The 23,204-nt window shown below is 43.9% G+C and overlaps 1 protein-coding gene and 1 long non-coding RNA gene across 12 annotated transcripts in view; both read right to left on the reverse strand.

Annotated features, from left to right (window-relative positions):
• Positions 1-1,561: 1,561 nt before the first annotated feature.
• The window catches only part of LOC110500813 (TSC22 domain family protein 4), a 38,043-nt gene continuing 16,400 nt past the window's right edge, over positions 1,562-23,204 (reverse strand). For 4 of the 11 annotated variants that reach the window (XM_036958397.2, XM_090214975.1, XM_090214974.1 and 1 more), the window contains 4 exons: positions 19,553-19,710; positions 6,458-6,585; positions 2,960-3,011; positions 1,562-1,822 (listed from right to left, as the gene is read on the reverse strand). In XM_036958397.2, the coding sequence (XP_036814292.1) occupies positions 2,992-3,011; positions 6,458-6,585; positions 19,553-19,710 (306 nt within the window). In that variant the 3' untranslated portion in view covers positions 1,562-1,822; positions 2,960-2,991. Of the gene's footprint in view, positions 1,823-2,959; positions 3,012-6,457; positions 6,586-19,552; positions 19,811-23,204 lie in introns of all 11 variants that reach the window. The other 7 variants (XM_090214971.1, XM_036958394.2, XM_090214972.1 and 4 more) reach the window with 5 other exon arrangements.
• LOC149973536 (uncharacterized) lies at positions 20,671-21,063 on the reverse strand. Its single transcript, XR_016490415.1, has 3 exons — positions 20,950-21,063; positions 20,816-20,916; positions 20,671-20,749 (listed from the first exon to the last, which is right to left on the reverse strand). It is a non-coding gene; the product is annotated as an uncharacterized LOC149973536 (long non-coding RNA).

Below are 23,204 nucleotides of genomic sequence, written 5' to 3' on the forward strand. Positions count from 1 at the left end.
GACCTTTCAATGTGTCTATCAAGTTTTAGAACATATTTTAATCATGGGTTTATCACAATGCATCTTTCCTTGATTCCTTCCATTCTCTCCTCGCCTCCTTGTCAACTGTTCAAGGTCCCTTCCCTCAGGATGCAAAGAATTAAGATTAATTGAAAGAGCCAATGTGTGTATATAGGCGTGGTGTGTATAGAGGTGTATATAGAGGTGTGGTGTGTATAGAGGTGTGGTGTGTATAGAGGTGTATAAAGGTGTATATAGAGGTGTATATAGAGGTGTGGTGTGTATAGAGGTGTATATAGAGGTGTGGTGTGTATAGAGGTGTATACAGAGGTGTGGTGTATAGAGTGGTGTGTATAGAGGTGTATAGAGAGGTGTGTATAGAGGTGTGGTGTGTGTATAGAGGTGTGGTGTGTAGAGGTGTATATAGAGGTGTGGTGTGTAGAGGTGTATATAGAGGTGTAAATAGAGGTGTGGTGTGTATAGAGGTGTATATAGAGGTGTGGTGTGTAGAGGTGTATATAGAGGTGTGGTGTATATAGAGGTGTGGTGTGTATAGAGGTGTATATAGGTGTGGTGTGTATAGAGGGGTATACAGAGGTGTGGTATGTATAGAGGTGTATAGAGGTGTATATAGAGGTGTGGTGTGTATAGAGGTGTGGTGTATATAGAGGTGTATATAGAGTTGTGGTGTGTATATAGAGTTGTGGTGTGTATATAGAGGTGTGGTGTGTATAGAGGTGTATATAGAGATGTGGTGTGTATAGAGGTGTATATAGAGGTGTGGTGTGTATAGAGGTGTGGTGTATATAGAGGTGGTGTGTATAGAGATATATAGGTGTATATAGAGGTGTGGTGTGTATAGAGATATATAGGTGTATATAGAGGTGTGTGTATATAGAGGTGTGGTGTGTATAGAGGTGTGGTGTATATAGAGGTGTGTGTAGAGGTGTATATAGAGGTGTGGTGTGTGTATAGAGGTGTGGTGTATATAGAGGTGTGTGAATATAGGTGTATATAGAGGTGTGGTGTATATAGAGGTATATATAGAGGTGTGGTGTATATAGAGGTGTAGTGTGTATAGAGGTATATATAGAGGTGTGGTGTGTATAGAGATGTATATAGGTGTATATAGAGGTGTAGTGTGTATAGAGGTGTATATAGAGGTGTGGTGTATATAGAGGTATATATAGAGGTGTGGTGTATATAGAGGTATATATAGAGGTGTGGTGTGTATAGAGGTGTATATAGGTGTATATAGATGTGTGGTGTGTATAGAGGTGTATATAGGTGTATATAGAGGTGTGGTATGTATAGAGGTGTATATAGAGGTGTGGTGTGTATAGAGGTGTATATAGAGGTGTGGTGTGTATAGAGGTGTATATAGGTGTATATAGAGGTGTGGTGTGTATAGAGGTGTAGTGTATATAGAGGTGTTGTGTGCTGATCCCTGACTGTTTGATCCTTCCCATCCTCTTAGCGCTCCAATCCACATTCCAACCCAGCTCTGTTGGTTACCCCCGACAACGCCGTGTGTGTCTGTGCTCTAGGTATCCAGGTACTCTTTAGTCACAGTTATTTATTATTGTTTTCTGCCGTTCAACAGAATCATTCATCAGTCATGTTACAGGTATTACTAATTTAAACAACGATCATGAGAGGAGTGTAACATTTTGTTGCTGTGTCAGTCTCTGTCTCTCAGAGTTCTCAGGATATAGTTCTCTCTCTCCAGCTGGGTGTTCCTTTCTGATAGTTCTTTAATCTGTTCCCATAGCAACTCCACTTCCTCTCTGACCGCCAGCATCAGGTGGGTCTTTACAAGGTCCTGAAATATAGAAAACAATCTACACTGAGTGGACAAAACACTAAGAACACCTTCCTAATATTGAGTTCCACCCCCTTTTGCCCTCAGAACAGCCTCAACTTGTCTGGGTGTAACCGGTGTGAAATGGCTAGCTAGTTAGCGGAGTGCGCGCTAATAGCGTTTCAATCGGTGACGTCACTCGCTCTGAGACCTTGAAGTAGTTGTTCCCCTTGCTCTGCAAGGGCCGCGGCTTCTGTGGAGCGATGGGTAACGATGCTTCGTGGGAGGCAGTTGTAGATTTGTGCAGAGGGTCCCTGGTTCGAGCCCAGGTAGGGGTGAGGAGAGGGACGGAAGCTATACTGTTACTTGGACATGGTCTCTAAAGGGGGCGAAAGCATTCAACAGGGATGCTGGCCCATGTTGACTCCAATGCTTCCCACAGTTGTCAAGTTGGCTGCCTGTCCTTTGGATGGTGGACCATTTTTGATTCACACGGGAAACTGTTGCAGTTCTTGCCACATACCGGTGTGCCTGGCACCTACTACCATACCCCATTCAAAGGCACTTTAATATTTTGTCTTGCCAATTCACCCTCTGATTGGCACACATACACAATCCTTGTTTCAATTGTCACAAGGCTTAAAAATCCTTCTTTAACCCGTCTCCTCCCCTTCATCTACACTGATTGAAGTGGATTTAACAAGTGACATCAATAAGGGATCATAGTTTTCACCTGGATTCACCTGGTCAGTCTCATGGAAAGAGCAGGTGGTCCTAATGTTTTGTCCACTCAGCGTATAAATCAGTTAAATTAAGAACAAATTCTTATTTTCAATGACGGCCTACAATGTCCAAACCCGGACGACGCTGGGCCAATTTACAATGACGGCCTACACCGGCCAAACCCGGACGACACTGGGCCAATTGTGTGCTGCACTATGGGACTCCCAATCACGGCCGGTAACTGTTAACATAATGTCTGGGACTATAACAGAATTGATGTCAGGCGAAAATCCGACCAGAATTATTTATTTTTTATTATGGAAACCTATTGTTTCTATGTAACTCCGTCTCCCAGATTCCTATGGCTTCCACTAGATGTCAACATTCTTTATTCAAGGTTTCAGGCTTCTTTTTTGAAAAACACAAGAGACCTACCATGGCTTGCTCTATCTTGTTGTCGATTGCGATCATGCTGCTGCTCGACCCACTGCAAAGACGAGAAAATAAACAGTTTTGAATAGTGTGTGTGTGCGCGCGTGTCTAGATTCAGTGTAATGTGGTGGCACATGGTTCCCATCAGAGTATGTGAGTATGGAGTTGAGTGGTCGGAAATCCCACTCAGCCGCTCCACATCCTTTCCAACCGCTCCACTAAAAACCAAACCGCTCCTCGCTCACAAGGGAAAATAAACTAATTACCACTCATTCATTAAAACACCATTTAACCAACACCCATCTATTGTTATGACTACCTGGACCTATCATTTGATTTTGAATTATTGAAACCAAACCATATGATTTAAATGAAAAGTATTTTCATAAATATAAACACTCTGAATAGGCTACATGTCATATTAAACACTCTGAATAGGCTACATGTCATATTAAACACTCTGAATAGGCTACATGTCATATTAAACACTCTGAATAGGCTACATGTCATATTAAACACTCTGAATAGGCTACATGTCATATTAAATAGCATATAAACACTGAGGAGGCTACATGTCATATTAACACTCTGAATAGGCTACATGTCATATTAAACAGCATATAAACACTGAGGAGGCTACATGTCATATTAACACTCTGAATAGGCTACATGTCATATTAAACACTCTGAATAGACTACATGTCATATTAAACACTCTGAATAGACTACATGTCATATTAAACAGCATATAAACACTGAGGAGGCTACATGTCATATAAACACTCTGAATAGGCTACATGTCATATTAAACACTCTGAATAGACTACATGTCATATTAAACACTCTGAATAGACTACATGTCATATTAAACAGCATATAAACACTGAGGAGGCTACATGTCATATAAACACTCTGAATAGGCTACATGTCATATTAAACACTCTGAATAGGCTATATGTCATATTAAACACTATATTAACACTCTGAATAGGCTACATGTCATATTAAACACTCTGAATGGGCTACATGTCATATTAACACTCTGAATAGGCTACATGTCATATTAAACACTCTGAATAGACTACATGTCATATTAAACACTCTGAATAGGCTACATGTCATATTAAACACTCTGAATAGGCTATATGTCATATTAAACACTCTGAATAGGCTACATGTCATATTAAACACTCTGAATAGGCTACATGTCATATTAAACAGCATATAAACACTGAATAGGCTACATGTCATATTAACACTCTGAATAGGCTACATGTCATATTAAACAGCATATAAACACTGAATAGGCTACATGTCATATTAACACACTGAATAGGCTACATGTCATATTAAATAGCATATAAACACTGAATAGGCTACATGTCATATTAACACACTGAATAGGCTACATGTCATATTAAATAGCATATAAACACTGAATAGGCTACATGTCATATTAACACACTGAATAGGCTACATGTCATATTAAACACTCTGAATAGGCTACATGTCATATTAAACAGTATATAAACACTGAATAGGCTACATGTCATATTAAACACTCTGAATAGGCTACATGTCATATTAAACACTCTGAATAGGCTACATGTCATATTAAACACTCTGAATAGGCTACATGTCATATTAAACACTCTGAATAGGCTACATGTCATATTAAACACTCTGAATTGGCTACATGTCATATTAAACACTCTGAATAGGCTACATGTCATATTAAACACTCTGAATAGGCTACAAGTCATATTAAATAGCATATAAACACTCTACATTAGTCAGGAGCCAGACAGGGCGCCTAAGAAGGAATGAACATGTATTATTTAGGCTATTGTATTAGCCTATTATCTCAGTGATTTCAAGGCTATAGCCGACAAACATTTGAGAGTGTGACACGCTAGGCTGGCAGGAACATACAGCGCTCAGCACCTAAACATTTAGTTGTATTAAAGCATTATACTCAATAAATTGTTACTTAGAATGAAATTCAAATGAATGAAAAATGTCTTATTAGGCCTAGTGGCTTTGAATTAATTTGATCTTTTTAGGCAATATAACACTATCAGAATGCCAGGACTATTGGGCCAAAATCAATTGTAGCCTATTGTGGCACAAATAAATCAAAAGGTCTGACTGCTCAGAGATGCTTTGGGAAAATGGTGACAACGGGGGACCAGCGTGTGTGTGTTGCAAGGGAAAGGGGTGTATCTGATCTCCATCAGCTAGGACTTGACATTGGTTAATCAAATCTTCCCATTTCTGCCAGTTTTTGCTCAATTTCATGCCTTCTCAAACAGCTGCAACTGCATATGCATTCACACATCAAGTCTTCTCTTGAGTTGGACTCAGGATGGAACAACTGTTGAACATCTGAGTGTATGGTTGTTTGTGGGGAAAGAGGTTGAGTATGCATGAGTATCCCACATATGATGCTATGCGGGTAATAATGTTATAGACAATACAGGATGAATCACAATAATTGTTTGCTAAAATAATAATTGTAATTTTTGTAATGGCAATCTTGGTTCTAGGTACCAATCCTGGTTCTAGGTACCAATCCTGGTTCTAGGTACCAATCCTGGTTCTAGGTAACAATCCTTTGCATGAACTGCCTACATTACTACGCATTTTATTTGTTAATTGTGCAAAATAAGGTAAGCAATATTGTTAAAAAAGGGGACTTTTTTTGGGGGGGGGGCAGTTATTTATATATATATATATATATATATATATATAAATATAAATAACTGCCCCCCCCAAAAAAAGTCCCCTTTTCAGACCCTTTCTTTCAAAGATAATTCGTACAGATCCAAATAACTTCACAGATCTTCATTGTAAAGGGTTTAAACACTTTCCCATGCTTGTTCAATGAATCATAATCAATTAATGAACACGCACCTGTGGAACGGTCGTTAAGACACTAACAGCTTACAGACGGTAGGCAATTAAGGTCACAGTTATGAAAACGTAGGACACTAAAGAGGCCTTTCTACTGACTCTGAAAACACTAAAAGAAAGATGCCCTGGGTCCCTGCTCATCTGTGTGAACGTGCCTTAGGCATGCTGCAAGGAGGCATGAGGACTGCAGATGTGGCCAGGGCAATAAATTGCAATGTCCGTACTATGAGACGCCTAAGACAGTTCTACAGGGAGACAGGACGCACAGCTGATCATCCTCGCAGTGGCAGACCACGTGTAACAACACCTGCACAGGATTGGTATATCCAAACATCACACCTGCAGGACAGGTACAGGACGGCAACAACAAATGCCCGAGTTATACCAGGAACGCACAATCCCTCCATCAGTGCTCAGACTGTCCGCAACAAACAGAGAGCCTGGACTGAGGACTTGTAGGCCTTATCTAAGGCAGGGTCTCACCAGACACCGGCAACAACGTCGCCTATGGGCACAAACCCACCGTCGCTGGACCAGACAGGACTGACAAAAAGTGCTCCTCACTGACGAGTCGCGGTTTTGTCTCACCAGGTGTGATGGTTGGATTCACGTTTATCGTCGAAGGAATGAGCGTTACGCCGAGGCCAGTACTTTGGAGCGGGATCGATTTGGAGGTGGAGGGTCCATCATGGTCTGGGACGGGATTCTCTCCCTCCCTAAAAGACAAGGAATATAATATCTATTGTTTACAGGAAACTCATTCAATGATTTTAGATGAAGTTGTGAGGAAAAAGGACAGGGGGGGGGGGAAATATACTTCTCCAATGGGCAAGAAATTTAAAAGAGGTGAAGATATTAAATTACAATAATTTTGATCCAAATGTGCAAATTGTCCAACAGATCCACAAGGTAGAGGGATGATTTTAAATATGTTATTGGACCATAAACAGACATGTCTCATTTACCTTTACGGTCCAAATAATGATGAGCCACGCTTCTTTGAAAATATATATAATAATTGATCAACCTTACAAGCAATACAAGACTATTATTATGGTGATCGATTATAATATGGTTTTAAATACATCTATGGAACGTAAAGGAAATCACGAATGTCATGGATATATTGGAACTAGTAGATATTTGGACGCTTAATTATCCTGACCTAGTGAGATATACATGGCAGAGGCTTATCCAAAAGTTAGAAAGAAAACAAGTTTTGATAGGGGAGTGAATGCGGTCAGATCAACAAATAATTGGCATATACATTTACAGAAATTCCACGTGGAAGAGGATATTGAAAATTTAATCAAAGCCTATTGGATGATAACTTTTTAGCAAGGACAGAATAATTTATTACAGACTTTTTCCTAAATAAACATAGGTACAGCAAATCCCCTTATTGTATGGGACACTTTTAAAATGTGTATTTAGAGGCCATGCAACTAACTCAGTACTCATCTATAAAACAAAAGCAATTTAGGTCAAACGAGTCCATTTTAACAAAGGAAATAGAAGGACAGTACTGATAGTTAGCAATAAAAACTATCAGAATACTTTAGAGGAAAAATGTGGAGGAACCTATGGAGGGAATGGAGAAACTTATTCAAGAAAGATCAAGTGTAATTTATTATAAAAATAAAGCAAACTGGATGGAAAATGCAGAAAAATGCACCAAATTATTTTTTGAAATCTTCAACATAGAAATTACCAAAAATAATTGACTGAAACTTGTTACAAATGACAGTCACCAATGATTCACCAAACTATATTTAGAAAAAGGAAGGAAAGTACTTTAAGCATGTTTTCATTTCACTCTTCTCCATCTCCTCTAACCGAAGATAATTGTATGGATAAAAAAATAAAACATCCATATGTAACAAAATGTGTAAAAATTAAAGGGGTCTGAATACTTCCTGAAGGCACGGGTTATTCAGAAACTAAAGGGGTCTGAATACTTCCTGAAGGCATGGTTTATTCAGAAACTAAAGGGGTCTGAATACTTCCTGAAGGCATGGTTTATTCAGAAACTAAAGGGGTCTGAATACTTCCTGAAGGCACGGGTTATTCAGAAACTAAAGGGGTCTGAATACTTCCTGAAGGCACGGGTTATTCAGAAACTAAAGGGGTCTGAATACTTCCTGAAGGCATGGTTTATTCAGAAACTAAAGGGGTCTGAATACTTCCTGAAGGCACGGTTTATTCAGAAACTAAAGGGGTCTGAATACTTCCTGAAGGCATGGTTTATTCAGAAACTAAAGGGGTCTGAATACTTCCTGAAGGCACGGTTTATTCAGAAACTAAAGGGGTCTGAATACTTCCTGAAGGCACGGTTTATTCAGAAACTAAAGGGGTCTGAATACTTCCTGAAGGCATGGTTTATTCAGAAACTAAAGGGGTCTGAATACTTCCTGAAGGCACGGGTTATTCAGAAACTAAAGGGGTCTGAATACTTCCTGAAGGCACGGGTTATTCAGAAACTAAAGGGGTCTGAATACTTCCTGAAGGCATGGTTTATTCAGAAACTAAAGGGGTCTGAATACTTCCTGAAGGCACGGGTTATTCAGAAACTAAAGGGGTCTGAATACTTCCTGAAGGCATGGTTTATTCAGAAACTAAAGGGGTCTGAATACTTCCTGAAGGCACGGGTTATTCAGAAACTAAAGGGGTCTGAATACTTCCTGAAGGCACGGGTTATTCAGAAACTAAAGGGGTCTGAATACTTCCTGAAGGCATGGTTTATTCAGAAACTAAAGGGGTCTGAATACTTCCTGAAGGCACGGGTTATTCAGAAACTAAAGGGGTCTGAATACTTCCTGAAGGCACGGGTTATTCAGAAACTAAAGGGGTCTGAATACTTCCTGAAGGCACGGGTTATTCAGAAACTAAAGGGGTCTGAATACTTCCTGAAGGCACGGGTTATTCAGAAACTAAAGGGGTCTGAATACTTCCTGAAGGCATGGTTTATTCAGAAACTAAAGGGGTCTGAATACTTCCTGAAGGCACGGGTTATTCAGAAACTAAAGGGGTCTGAATACTTCCTGAAGGCATGGTTTATTCAGAAACTAAAGGGGTCTGAATACTTCCTGAAGGCACGGGTTATTCAGAAACTAAAGGGGTCTGAATACTTCCTGAAGGCACGGGTTATTCAGACACTAAAGGGGTCTGAATACTTCCTGAAGGCACGGGTTATTCAGAAAGTATTCCTACCTTCTTTTTTTGTTACATTTTAAAATAAGGCTGTAATGTATTGTTTTTCCCCCCCCTCATCAATCTACACACAATACCCCATAATGACATCACAATACCCCATAATGACAAAGCAAAAACAGGTTTTCAGAAATGTTTGCTAATTTATAAAAAATAAACTGAAATATCACATTTACATTCAGGCCAAAGAGTTCAATCTGGTTTTCATCAGACCAGAGAATCTTGTTTCTAATGGTCTAAGAGTTTAGGTGGCTTTTGGCAAACTCCAAGCTGGCTGTCATGTGCCTTTCACTGAGAAAGTTCAAATCCCTGAGCTGTCAAGGTACAAATCGGTCGTTCTGCCCCTGAACAGGCAGTTAACCCTCTGTTCCTAGGCCATCATTGAAAATAAGAATTTGTTCTTAACTGACTTGCCTGGTTAAATAAAGGTAAAATAAAAAAGTGGCTTCCGTCTGGCCACTCTACCATAAAGGCCTGATTGGTGTGGTGCTGCAGAGATGGTTGTCCTTCTGGAAGGTTCTCCCATCTCCACAGAGGAATTCTGGAACTCTGTCAGAGTGACCATCGTGTTCTTGGCCACCTCCCTGACCAAGGCCATTCCCCCCCAGATTGCTCAGTTTAACCGGGCGGCCAGCTCTGGCCGCAAAAGGCATGGATTTTTTAGGGGGCATTGCGGCCACACAAAGGGGATGCCGCCGTGAAATTCTAGGCATTATCAAGTGCTGGTCAAATTGTGAATGAGTGACTGATGTAGTGTGTACAGCCTGCGCAAAAAAAACAAAGCAGAGCTCATGCCTTTCAAGCAACCTTTTTCAAATCATCATCAGAGCCTCATCATGCAGCCTTACAATGTATTAAAAATCAAAACATAACCCAACGTCAGTAGAACAACTAAAGTTACATAAATAACTCTAAATTAAGCATATAGGAGTACATGTTTCTTTGGTGACCGCTCAACACAGAACAGCCACATGTGCGCCCTCCCTCAAATCTCTTGGAGAAAATATCCTTTCTATTTTATTCAGCTTTGTTCAATTGTATTCCTCATACTATAAATATAAAATAATACCACGGAATTCTAAGCAAATCTTGTCTGCTAAATGAACTAGTGTAGCCTAGAGTCATATGGCACAGCCAGATCAGGGCCTAACATAATAGACTGACTCAGAGGATGCTATTAGGCTAGATTAAATGACATTATTGTGAAGGTGTAGGCTAGATTAAATTAATTTATTAGACTTTAAAAAAAGTAGATGTTCCAAAGGTCAGTGGCTTGTGGGCTATCTGTGGAAGCAAGGAGATGCTAAATGTGTTTATGTTCGTGGCTGACAAAACTTTGTGACTGCCACAGCCTTAGAATAAATTGCCATTAGATTTGCCCATGGTCTTTTCAGATCACCCAGTATGCAGCCAGCTACCCTAACCCCACAGAGCCAGATGAGCCCCAACTCTAAACCAGCCCCAGCCAGCTACCCTAACCCCACAGAGCCAGAGACCCAACTCTAACCCAGCCCCAGCCAGCCAGCTACCCTAACCCCACAGAGCCAGAGACCCAACTCTAAACCAGCCCCAGCCAGCTACCCTAACCCCACAGAGCCAGAGACCCAACTCTAAACCAGCCCCAGCCAGCTACCCTAACCCCACAGAGCCAGAGACCCAACTCTAAACCAGCCCCAGCCAGCTACCCTTACCCCACAGAGCCAGAGCTCCAACTCTAAACCAGCCCTAGCCAGCCAGCTACCCTAATCCCCACAGAGACAGATGAGCCCCAACTGTAAAACAGCCCCAGCCAGCTACCCTAACCCACAGAGCCAGAGACCAAACTCTAAACCAGCCCCAGCCAGCCAGCTACCCTAACCCCACAGAGCCAGAGACCCAACTCTAAACCAGCCCCAGCCAGCTACCCTAACCCCACAGAGCCAGAGACCCAACTCTAAACCAGCCCCAGCCATCTACCCTAACCCCACAGAGCCAGAGACCCAACTGTAAACCAGCCCCAGCCAGCTACCCTAACCCCACAGAGCCAGAGACCCAACTGTAAACCAGCCCCAGCCAGCTACCCTAACCCCACAGAGCCAGAGACCCAACTGTAAACCAGCCCCAGCCAGCTACCCTAACCCCACAGAGCCAGAGACCCAACTCTAAACCAGCCCCAGCCAGCTACCCTAACCCCACAGAGCCAGAGACCCAACTCTAAACCAGCCCCAGCCAGCTACCCTAACCCCACAGAGCCAGATGAGACCCAACTCTAAACCAGCCCCAGCCAGCCAGCTACCCTAACCCCACAGAGCCAGATGAGCCCCAACTGTAAACCAGCCCCAGCCAGCTACCCTAACCCCACAGAGCCAGAGACCAAACTCTAAACCAGCCCCAGCCAGCCAGCTACCCTAACCCCACAGAGCCAGAGACCCAACTCTAAACCAGCCCCAGCCAGCTACCCTAACCCCACAGAGCCAGATGAGCCCCAACTCTAAACCAGCCCCAGCCAGCCAGCTACCCTAACCCCACAGAGCCAGATGAGCCCCAACTCTAAACCAGCCCCAGCCAGCTACCCTAACCCCACAGAGCCAGAGACCCAACTGTAAACCAGCCCCAGCCAGCTACCCTAACCCCATAGAGCCAGAGACCCAACTCTAAACCAGCCCCAGCCAGCCAGCTACCCTAACCCCACAGAGCCAGAGACCAAACTCTAAACCAGCCCCAGCCAGCCAGCTACCCTAACCCCACAGAGCCAGAGACCCAACTCTAAACCAGCCCCAGCCAGCTACCCTAACCCCACAGAGCCAGATGAGCCCCAACTCTAAACCAGCCCCAGCCAGCTACCCTAACCCCACAGAGCCAGAGACCCAACTCTAAACCAGCCCCAGCCAGCTACCCTAACCCCACAGAGCCAGATGAGTCCCAACTCTAAACCAGCCCCAGCTAGCTACCCAGAGACCCAACTCTAAACCAGCCCCAGCCAGCAAGTTAATCCCAGATGAGAGAAGGCTTTGTCTGTGGATTTAGATTATGTCCTGATTCTATCCACACGTCTCATTGGCTAATCCTCATTTCACTTTTCCCGCAGGGCGGAATCTCCTGTCAAGGCGAGGGGAGTCTGCTCACATGAGGTACCATTCTGCCTCTCCCACAGACCACACTGTCCTCACTCTGGTTCACACAGGTACAAACTCCTCCTAAACCCGTCCCCTCAGTGCCTCATCCAATGACAACACGTGTCATTCTCAGCCGCCCACTCGCACTGAGTATGTTGATTACCTTTCCAGGATCAACATACTCTGACCCGTCTGTGTTAAACCTCCCCCTCCCCACGCGGCTGTATCGTATAAACATTGAGTGGAGGATTAGATGCATCCCAGCCAGAATCTCTCCTGTGGTGACAACACACACACACTAGCATCCACTGACTGTTCAATCTCTGAACCTCGTCCAGAGACACAGGGCTGATATTGACAACACAAACAACCTTTTAGAGAGAGCGTGAGAGAGAGATAGATGCTGAAAGAGAGAGAGAGATGCTGAGAGAAATATGCTGAGAAAGAGAGCGAGATGCTGAGAGAGAGAGAAAGATGCTGAGAGAGAGAGAAAGATGCTGAGAGAGAGAGAAAGATGCTGAGAGAGAGAAAGAGAGATGCTGAGAAAGAGAGAAAGAGAGATGCTGAGAGAGAGAGAAAGAGAGATGCTGAGAAAGAGAGAGAGATGCTGAGAGAGAGAGAGAGAGAGAGAGAGAGAGAGGGAGAGAGAGAGAGATGCTGAGAGAGAGAGAGAGAGAGAGAGAGAGATGCTGAGAGAGAGAGAGAGAGAGAGAGAGAGAGAGACAGAGAGAGAGACAGAGAGAGAGACAGAGACAGAGACAGAGACAGAGACAGAGACAGAGAGAGAGAGACAGAGAGACAGAGAGACAGAGAGACAGAGAGAGAGAGAGAGAGAGAGAGACAGAGACAGAGACAGAGACAGAGACAGAGACAGAGACAGAGACAGAGACAGAGACAGAGACAGAGACAGAGACAGAGACAGAGAGAGAGAGAGAGAGAGAGAGAGAGAGATGGATGGATGAGAAGGGGACATTGGACTACAATTTAAATAGAGGAACGAGTGCACACTTAGGGGAGGAGCCAGCCTGATCAGCCACCAACCTGTGATTATGCAAGACTACACAGGCTTAGGCCTCTAGCTCATTCACTCACTTCCTCATCACCCCTCCCCCACATCAGCCACAATAATGCTAAATTACCTTGGATTGTAAACTTGTCATGGTCAAAACATATAGATTCAATGGTTGTAAAGATGGGGAGAGGTTTGTCTGTAATAAAGAGATGCTCTGCTTTTTTGACACCACACTCCGCAGGCTCTAGTTTGATCTTATCTGGGTTATTGTCCAGTCGAGTGGTCCAGCGCTGCAAAGAAGGACCTACGCTGAACAAAAATATAAAAACGTAACATGCAACTATTTCTAACATTTTATTGAGTTGCAGTTCATATAAGAAAAATCTGTAAATTGAAAAAAATTCATTAGGACCTAATCTATGGATTTCACATGACTGGGAATACAGATACAGATCTGTTGGTTACAAATACCTTAGAAAAAAGGTAGGGGCGTGGATCAGAAAACCAGTCGGTATCTGGTGTGACCATTTGCCTCATGCAGCGCGACACATCTCCTTCACATAGAGTTGATCAGGCTGTTGATTGTGGCCTTTTGAATGTTGTCCCACTCCTCTTCAATGGCTGTGTGAAGTTGCTGGATATTGGACTGGAACACGCTGTCATACACGTTGATCCAGAGCATCCCAAACATGCTCAATGGGTGACAAGTCTGGTGAGTATGCAGGCCTTGGAAGAACTAGGACATTTTCAGCTTCCAGGAATTGTGTGCAGATCCTTGTGACATCCTTGTGACGTGCATTTTCATGCTGAAACATGAGGTGATGGCGGTGGATGAATGGCACGACAATGGGCCTCAGGATCTCGTCACGGTATCTCTGTGCATTCACATTGCCATCGATAAAATGCAATTCCTTTCACTGTCTGTAGCTTATGCCTGCCCATACCATAACCCCACCATGGGGCACTCTGTTTACAAAGTTGACATCAGCAAAACGCTCACCCACACAACACACGCTCTGTCAAACTGTTGAAATCAGGATTCATCCGTGAAGAGCACACTTCTCCAGTGTGCCAGTGGCAATCATAAGGTGAGTATTTGTCCACTGAAGACGGTTACAATGCCGAAAGGCATTCAGAGCAGAACCCTGGTGAGAATGAGAACGCAGATGAGCTTCCCTGAGACGGTATCTGACAGTTTGTGCATAAATTCTTCGGTTGTGCAAACCCAGAGTTTGATCAGCTGTCCGGATGGCTGGTCTCAGACGATCCAGTAGGTGAAGAAGCCGGATGTGGATGTCCTGGGCTGGTGTGGTTCCACGTGGTCTGGGGTTGTGAGGCCGGTTGGACGTACTACCAAATTCTATAAAATTACATTGGAGTCAGCTTATGGTAGAGAAATTTAAATTATATTCTCTGGTGGACATTCCTGCAGTCAGCATGACAATTTCACGCTCCTTCGACACATCTGCGTTTAATAGACACACAGGCTTGAAGGCGTGATTCCAGGGTAATAAAAGGTGGAGGCACCGAGCTAGTGGTGTCTATTCAGCAGTCTGATGGTAGAAACAGCTGACTAGTGGTGTCTATTCAGCAGTCTGATGGTAGAAACAGCTGACTAGTGGTGTCTATTCAGCAGTCTGATGGTAGAAACAGCTGACTAGTGGTGTCTATTCAGCAGTCTGATGGTAGAAACAGCTGACTAGTGGTGTCTATTCAGCAGTCTGATGGTAGAAACAGCTGACTAGTGGTGTCTATTCAGCAGTCTGATGGTAGAAACAGCTGACTAGTGGTGTCTATTCAGCAGTCTGATGGTAGAAACAGCTGACTAGTGGTGTCTATTCAGCAGTCTGATGGTAGAAACAGCTGACTAGTGGTGTCTATTCAGCAGTCTGATGGTAGAAACAGCTGACTAGTGGTGTCTATTCAGCAGTCTGATGGTAGAAACAGCTGACTAGTGGTGTCTATTCAGCAGTCTGATGGTAGAAACAGCTGACTAGTGGTGTCTATTCAGCAGTCTGATGGTAGAAACAGCTGACTAGTGGTGTCTATTCAGCAGTCTGATGGTAGAAACAGCTGACTAGTGGTGTCTATTCAGCAGTCTGATGGTAGAAACAGCTGACTAGTGGTGTCTATTCAGCAGTCTGATGGTAGAAACAGCTGACTAGTGGTGTCTATTCAGCAGTCTGATGGTAGAAACAGCTGACTAGTGGTGTCTATTCAGCAGTCTGATGGTAGAAACAGCTGACTAGTGGTGTCTATTCAGCAGTCTCGCCCAAGCCTCCCCCATTTCTCCTTCACCCAAATCAAGATATCTGATGTTCTGAAAGAGCTGCAAAATCTGGACTGCTACAAATCAGCTGGGCAAGACTATCTGGACCTTCTCTTTCTAAATTTATCAGCCGCAATTGTTAATAGCCTGTTCAACCTCTCTTTCATATCGTCTGAGATCCCCAAAGATTGGAAAGCTGCCGCGTCCCTTTGATGAGGGAAACACTCTATACCCAAACTGTTACAGACCTACAGTTGAAGTCACCTTAGCCAAACACATTTAAACTCACTTTTTCACAATGTGAAATTTAACCCTATTAACTCTAGTACAAATTCCCTGTCTTAGGTCAGTTAGGATCACCACTATTTTAAGAATGTGAAATGTCAAAATAATAGTAGAGATAATTATTTCTTTCTTTCATCACATTCCCAGTGGGTCAGAAGTTGACATACACTCAATTAGTATTTGGTAGCATTGCTTTTAAAAGGGGTTTAACTTGGGTCAAATGTTTCAGATAACCTTCCAATCTTCCCACAACAAGTTGGGTGAATTTTGGCCCATTCCTCCTGACAGAGCTGGTGTAACTGAGTCAGGTTTGTAGGCCTCTTTGCTCGCACACGCTTTTTCAGTTCTGCCCACAAATTTTCTATAGGATTGAGGTCAAGGATTTGTGATGGCCACTCCAATACCTTGACTTTGTTGTCCTTAAGCCATTTTGCCACAACTTTGGAAGTATACTTGGGGTTATTGTCCATTTGGAAGACCCATATGCGACCAAGCTTTAACTTCCTGACTGATGTCTTGAGATGTTGCTTCAATATATCCACATACTTTTCCTGCCTCATGATGCTATCTATTTTGTGAAGTGCACCAGTCCCTCCTGCAGCAAAGCACCCCCACAACATGATGCTGCCACCCCCGTGCTTCACGGTTGGGATGGTGTTCTTTAACTTGCAAGCCTCCCCCTTTTTCCTCCAAACATAACGATGGTCATTATGGCCAAACAGTTCTCTGTTTGTTTCATCAGACCAGAGGACACTTCTCCAAAAAGTACGATCTTTATCCCCATGTACAGTTGCAAACCGTAGTCTGGATTTTTTTTATGGTGGTTTTGGAGCAGTGGCTTCATCCTTGCTGTGCGCCTTCCAGGTTATGTCGATATAGAACTCATTTTACTGTGAATAGATACTTTTGTACCTGTTTCCTCCAGCATCTTCACAAGGTCCTTTGCTGTTGTTATGGGATTGATTTGCACTTTCGTACCAAAGTACGTTAATCTAGTTCAATTCTCGGGCCGACTCTCTTCTCTGTATACATCAATGATGTTGCTCGTGCTGCTGGTGATTCTCTGATCCACCTCTATGCAGACGACACCATTCTGTATACTTCTGGCCCGTCTTTGGACACTGTGTCAACTAACCTCCAGATGAGCTTCAATGTCATACAACTCTCCTTCCGTGGCCTCCAACTGCTCTTAAATGCATGTAAAACTAAATGCATGCTCTTCAACCGATCGCTGCCCAGACCTGCCCGCCCGTCCAGCATCACTACTCTGGACGGTTCTGACTTAGAATGTGTGGACAACTACAAATACCTAGGTGTCTGGTTAGACTGTAAACTCTCCTTCCAGACTCACATTAAGCATATGCAATTCAAAATTATATCTAGAATGTTTGCTGCCAAACATACCCTCGTAAAACTGACTATCCTACAAATCCTTGACTTCGGCAATGTAATTTACAAAATAGCCTCCAACATTCTACTCAGCAAATTGGATGCAGTCTATCACAGTGCCATCCATTGTGTCACCAAAGCCCCATATACTACCCACCACTGCGACCTGTATGCTCTCGTTGGCTGGCCCTCACTTCATATTCGTCGCCAGACCCACTGGCTCCAGGTCATCTATAAGTCTTTGCTAGGTAAAGCTCCACGTTATCTCAGCTCACTGGTCACCATAGCAGCACCCACCCGTAGCACGCGCTCCAGCAGGTATATCTCACTGGTCACCCCAAAGCCAATTCCTCCTTTGGCTGCCTTTCCTTCCAGTTCTCTGCTGCCAATGACTGGAACTAATTGCAAAAATCGCTGAAGTTGGAGACTCATACCTCCCTCACTAGCTTTAAGCATCAGCTATCAGAGAAGCTTACAGATCATTGCACCTGTACACAGCCCATCTGTAAATAGTCCATCCAACTACCTCATCCCCATATTGTTTTTTTTGCTCTTTTGCACCCCAGTATCTCTACTTGCACATTCATCTTCTGCACATGTATCACTCCAGTGTTAAACTGCTCAATTGTAATTATTTGGCCACATTTGCCTATTTATTATTTATTGCCTTACCTCCCTAATCTTACCTCATTTGCACACACTGTATATAGACTTTTCTATTGTGTTATTGACTGTGCGTTTGTTTATACCATGTGCAACTCTGTGTTGTTGTTTGTGTCGAACTGCTTTTCTTCACCTTGGCCAGGTCGCAGTTGTAAATGAGAACTTGTTCTCAACTGGCCTACCTGGTTAAATAAAGAATGTAAAAGTCCTCCAGTTGTTGCCATGATGCTCTTGCCTGTGTCTGAGTGATTGAAGCGGAGAGAACAGGGCATGGCTTGGCCTTCCTGCGACACCTGGTTTTGTAGGTGTGCACCCAATGGTGCGTTCGGCTGCATGCATCACCCCCTGACTGTATGCGTAACTGACAACGTAGTCCAAGAATATTAATTAGTACACCATAAACGTAGTCCAAGAATATTAATTAGTACACGGTAAACGTTGTCCTAGAATATTAATTAGTACACCATAAACGTAGTCCTAGAATATTAATTAGTACACGGTAAACACAGTCCAAGAATATTAATTAGTACACCATAAACGTAGTCCTAGAATATTAATTAGTGCACGGTAAACACAGTCCTAGAATATTAATTAGTACACAGTAAACACAGTCCAAGAATATTAATTAGTACACCATAAACGTAGTCCTAGAATATTAATTAGTACACGGTAAACACAGTCCTAGAATATTAATTAGTACATGGTAAACGTAGTCCTAGAATATTAATTAGTACACGGTAAACGTAGTCCTAGAATATTCATTTGTACTCCATAAACATAGTCCTAGAATATTAATTAGTACACGGTAAACACAGTCCAAGAATATTAATTAGTACACCATAAACGTAGTCCTAGAATATTAATTAGTACACGGTAAACACAGTCCTAGAATATTAATTAGTACATGGTAAACGTAGTCCTAGAATATTAATTAGTACACGGTAAACGTAGTCCTAGAATATTCATTTGTACTCCATAAACATAGTCCTAGAATATTAATTAGTACATGGTAAACGTAGTCCTAGAATATTAATTAGTACACGTAGTCCTAGAATATTAATTAGTACACGTAGTCCTAGAATATTAGGTCTCTCTGGGTTTTTTCTCAGTATTTAGTCAGTACAGAACCTTCCAGTTATATTGTTCTTATTTGAAAATGTTTGTAGTTTTGTCTTTGAGCTGTTCTTGTCAAATTAATGTTCCGTATTATGTCATGATTCATGTGGACTCCAGGAAGAGTAGCTGCTGCTTTCACAACAGCTAATGGGGATCCTAATAAAAAAGCAAGTTGGATTGAACGGTAGAAAACAACCAGAATGGGGGATGTGTGTGTGTGGTATGGTTGCAGTATTTAAACCATATCTGTGATTGTGCACATTGTACTGTGAAGTGCAGGCACTAGTTGCCTTACTTCTCTATTCTGAGCAGAGAAACTGGGAAGGTGTGGAGCCTGTCATTGAGCCGGCATGACTGACAGGAAAGTGATACTTTCACAAGTCCAACCTGGGGTCCATCCATATGCACACACTACTCTGGGTGGCCTCTCTATCACACTGTGGGGTATTTGGCACTCTGCTGCTACTAAACCTGCCCCCACCCCCCCACACACAGCACAATAGAGAAACAGCTCTCTCTCAAAAACAACACCTTCCACCCAACAGAAACATGACGGTCAAATCCACCCACTGTACTAGAGGGGGGTCTAACACACACACCACACCACAGACAGACCCACAAACAGACCCAAACACAGACCATACCTGTCGTCCCCTGGCAGATGGACAGCCTCCCCGGAGCCGAACATGGACCAGGCCGAAGAAGTCTGGATGGGAATCAGACTGGGTAGGAAAGTACCATCTCTACCCTGTAGGGGGGGCCCAGGGGAGCTGGGCTGGGAATGAGACACTCTCAACAGAGACTAGAGAGTGGATATGGGGAGAGAGAGAGGGGGAGAGGGAGACCCCGACACAGAGAGAGAAAGATCCCAACAGAGAGAGAGAGAGAGAGGTGGAGAGAGACTGACAGAGGGGAGAGAGAGACCCCGACAGAGAGAGAGGGGGAGAGAGACCCCGACAGAGACCGACAGAGCGAGAGAGAGAGAGACCCCGACAGAGAGAGACGGGGAGAGAGACCCCGACAGAGACCGACAGAGCGAGAGAGAGAGACCCCGACAGAGAAAGAGACAGGGGGAGAGAGAGACCCAGACAGAGAGAGGGGGAGAGAGAGACCCAGACAGAGAGAGAGGGGGAGAGAGAGACCCAGACACAGAGAGAGAGGGGGAGAGAGAGACCCAGATAGAGAGAGGGGGAGAGAGAGACCCAGACACAGAGAGAGAGGGGGAGAGAGAGACCCAGATAGAGAGAGGGGGAGAGAGAGACCCAGACACAGAGAGGGGGAGAGAGAGACCCAGATAGAGAGAGGGGGAGAGAGAGACCCAGACAGAGAGAGGGGGAGAGAAAGACCGACAGAGAGACCAACAGAGGGGAGAGACAGAGAAAAAAAAACAGTTATGAAATATTTTCATGTTGGAATTTACAAGAATTGAAGTCCTCTGCTTTTGGGCTAAATAGCAGAAACGCAGACTTCCTGAAATAAATTGATGTTGATATTGTAGTACTACAGGAAACATGGTGCAGAGGTGAAGCAACAACCTTTCCCTCCCCACATACCCCCCAGAAACAACTATGACAAAGTGAAAAACTCAAATGGAGCACTGCTCCTGAAGCTCTGTGGAACACTGGGTCTGTACATAGTCAATGGTAGGCTGAAAGGGGACTCTTCTGGTAGGTCCACCTTCAGCTCTTCCCTTGGCAGCAGCACTGTAGACTACTTCCTCACCGACCTAAACCCAGAGTCTCTCAGAGCCTTCACAGTCAGCCCACTGACACCTCTCTCAGAGCCTTCACAGTCGCCCACTAACACCTCTCTCAGAGCCTTCACAGTCAGCCAACTGACACCTCTCTCAGAGCCTTCAGTCAGCCCACTAACACCTCTCTCAGAGCCTTCACAGTCAGCCCACTGACCTCTCTCAGAGCCTTCACAGTCAGCCCACTGACACCTCTCTGAGCCTTCAGTCAGCCCACTGACACCTCTCTCAGAGCCTTCACAGTCAGCCAACTGACACCTCTCTGAGCCTTCACAGTCAGCCAACTGACACCTCTCTCAGAGCCTTCACAGTCAGCCCACTGACCTCTCTGAGCCTTCACAGTCAGCCCACTGACACCTCTCTGAGCCTTCAGTCAGCCCACTGACACCTCTCTCAGAGCCTTCACAGTCAGCCCACTGACAACTCTCTCAGAGCCTTCACAGTCAGCCCACTAACACCCAACCATGAAGCATCACGGCCCAATAAATGACATGGTACTAAACAGGCCTATAGATGGAGTGAGAACAGACATCTACCAAAAAGCAATTAGTAGCCAAAAAAAACAATCTCTCCTGGACAACTTTTTAGCCTTAACATTCTCCTACAGAACTGAAGGTGTAAATTTGGCCATTTGGAACATACACTTTATATCTGACAAATTATCCTCCTTGGATAATCTAGACACACAAGAGGAAACCAAAGAGAATAGAGAATGAAAAATGGTTCGATAATGATTGGAGAAATCTAAAGAAGTCATTGAGAAATATATCTAATCAAAAACATAGAGAACCAGACAACAAAAATATAGGCCTTCAATATGGAGAAACACTGAAACAATACAAACACACCCTAAGAACAAAGGAACAGCACATTAGAAATCAGCTGGATGGAGTTGAGGAATCCATAGACTCAAACCACTTCTGGGAGAATTGGAATAAATTAAACAAACCTCATCATGAGGAATTGGCTATCCAAAATGGGGATATGTGGAGAAATCACTTTGCAAACCTCTACAGCAATATAACAAAGAGCCCAGAACAAAAAGATACACAAGAACATTTACAAAACTTTGAATCAGCAGTCAAAGACTATCAGAATCCTGTGGATACCCCAATTACAGAATAAATATTTGAAAAACTATGCACTCTCCAACCCAAAAAGGCCTGTGGTGCTGATGGCATTTTAAATTAAATGATCAAATATACAGACCACAAATTCAAATTGGTTATACTCAAACTCTTCAACATCATCCTCACTGCAGGTATTTTCCCCGATATTTGGGGAAAAATTAAAAATAAATAAAAATGGAGACAAATTTAACCCAAATTAGAGAAATTTGCATTAACAGCAATTTAGGGAAAATTCTTTGCAGTATCATAAATAGTAGACTACATCATTTCCTTGATGAACACAACATCCTGAGCAGAAGCCAGCTTGGATTTTTACCAAATCACCACAGAACAGACCCCACTTATACCCTCCACACTAACAGACAAACAAGTCAACCACAACAGACCAGATCAAGTGTCTGCTGTACGCAGATGACCTGGTGCTACTATCTCCCACTAAGGAGGGTCTGCTGTCTCCCACTAAGGAGGGTCTGCTGTAGACAGATGACCTGGTGCTACTGTCTCCCACTAAGGAAGGTCTGCTGTCTCCCACTAAGGAGGGTCTGCTGTAGACAGATGACCTGGTGCTACTGTCTCCCACTAAGGAGGGTCTGCTGTACACAGATGACCTGGTGCTGCTGTCTCCCACTAAGGAGGGTCTGCTGTACACAGATGACCTGGTGCTGCTGTCTCCCACTAAGGAGGGTCTGCTGTACGCAGATGACCTGGTGCTGCTGTCTCCCACTAAGGAGGGTCTGCTGTACGCATATGACCTGGTGCTACTGTCTCCCACTAAGGAGGGTCTGCTGTCTCCCACTAAGGAGGGTCTGCTGTCTCCCACTAAGGAGGGTCTGCCGTCTCCCACTAAGGAGGGTCTGTTGTCTCCCACTAAGGAGGGTCTGCTGTAAACAGATGACCTGGTGCTGCTGTCTCCCACTAAGGAGGGTCTGCTGTCTCCCACTAAGGAGGGTCTGCTGTCTCCCACTAAGGAGGGTCTGTTGTCTCCCACTAAGGAGGGTCTGTTGTCTCCCACTAAGGAGGGTCTGCTGTAAACAGATGACCTGGTGCTGCTGTCTCCCACTAAGGAGGGTCTGCTGTCTCCCACTAAGGAGGGTCTGCTGTCTCCCACTAAGGAGGGTCTGTTGTAAACAGATGACCTGGTGCTGCTGTCTCCCACTAAGGAGGGTCTGCTGTAAACAGATGACCTGGTGCTGCTGTCTCCCACTAAGGAGGGTCTGCTGTCTCCCACTAAGGAGGGTCTGCTGTCTCCCACTAAACAATATAATGATATTCCAAAAAAGGTCCGGAAATCAGGATGACAAATATAAATTCTATTTGGACACAGTTCTATTAGAACACACCAAAAACTACACAATCTAGGACTAAATATCAGCAACACAGGTAGCTTTCACAGGGCTGTGAACGAGCTGAGAGACA

Source organism: Oncorhynchus mykiss, chromosome 21 (assembly GCF_057628025.1).
Source record: "Oncorhynchus mykiss isolate SJ-2025 chromosome 21, ASM5762802v1, whole genome shotgun sequence".
In the NCBI taxonomy this organism is placed as follows: domain Eukaryota; kingdom Metazoa; phylum Chordata; class Actinopteri; order Salmoniformes; family Salmonidae; genus Oncorhynchus; species Oncorhynchus mykiss.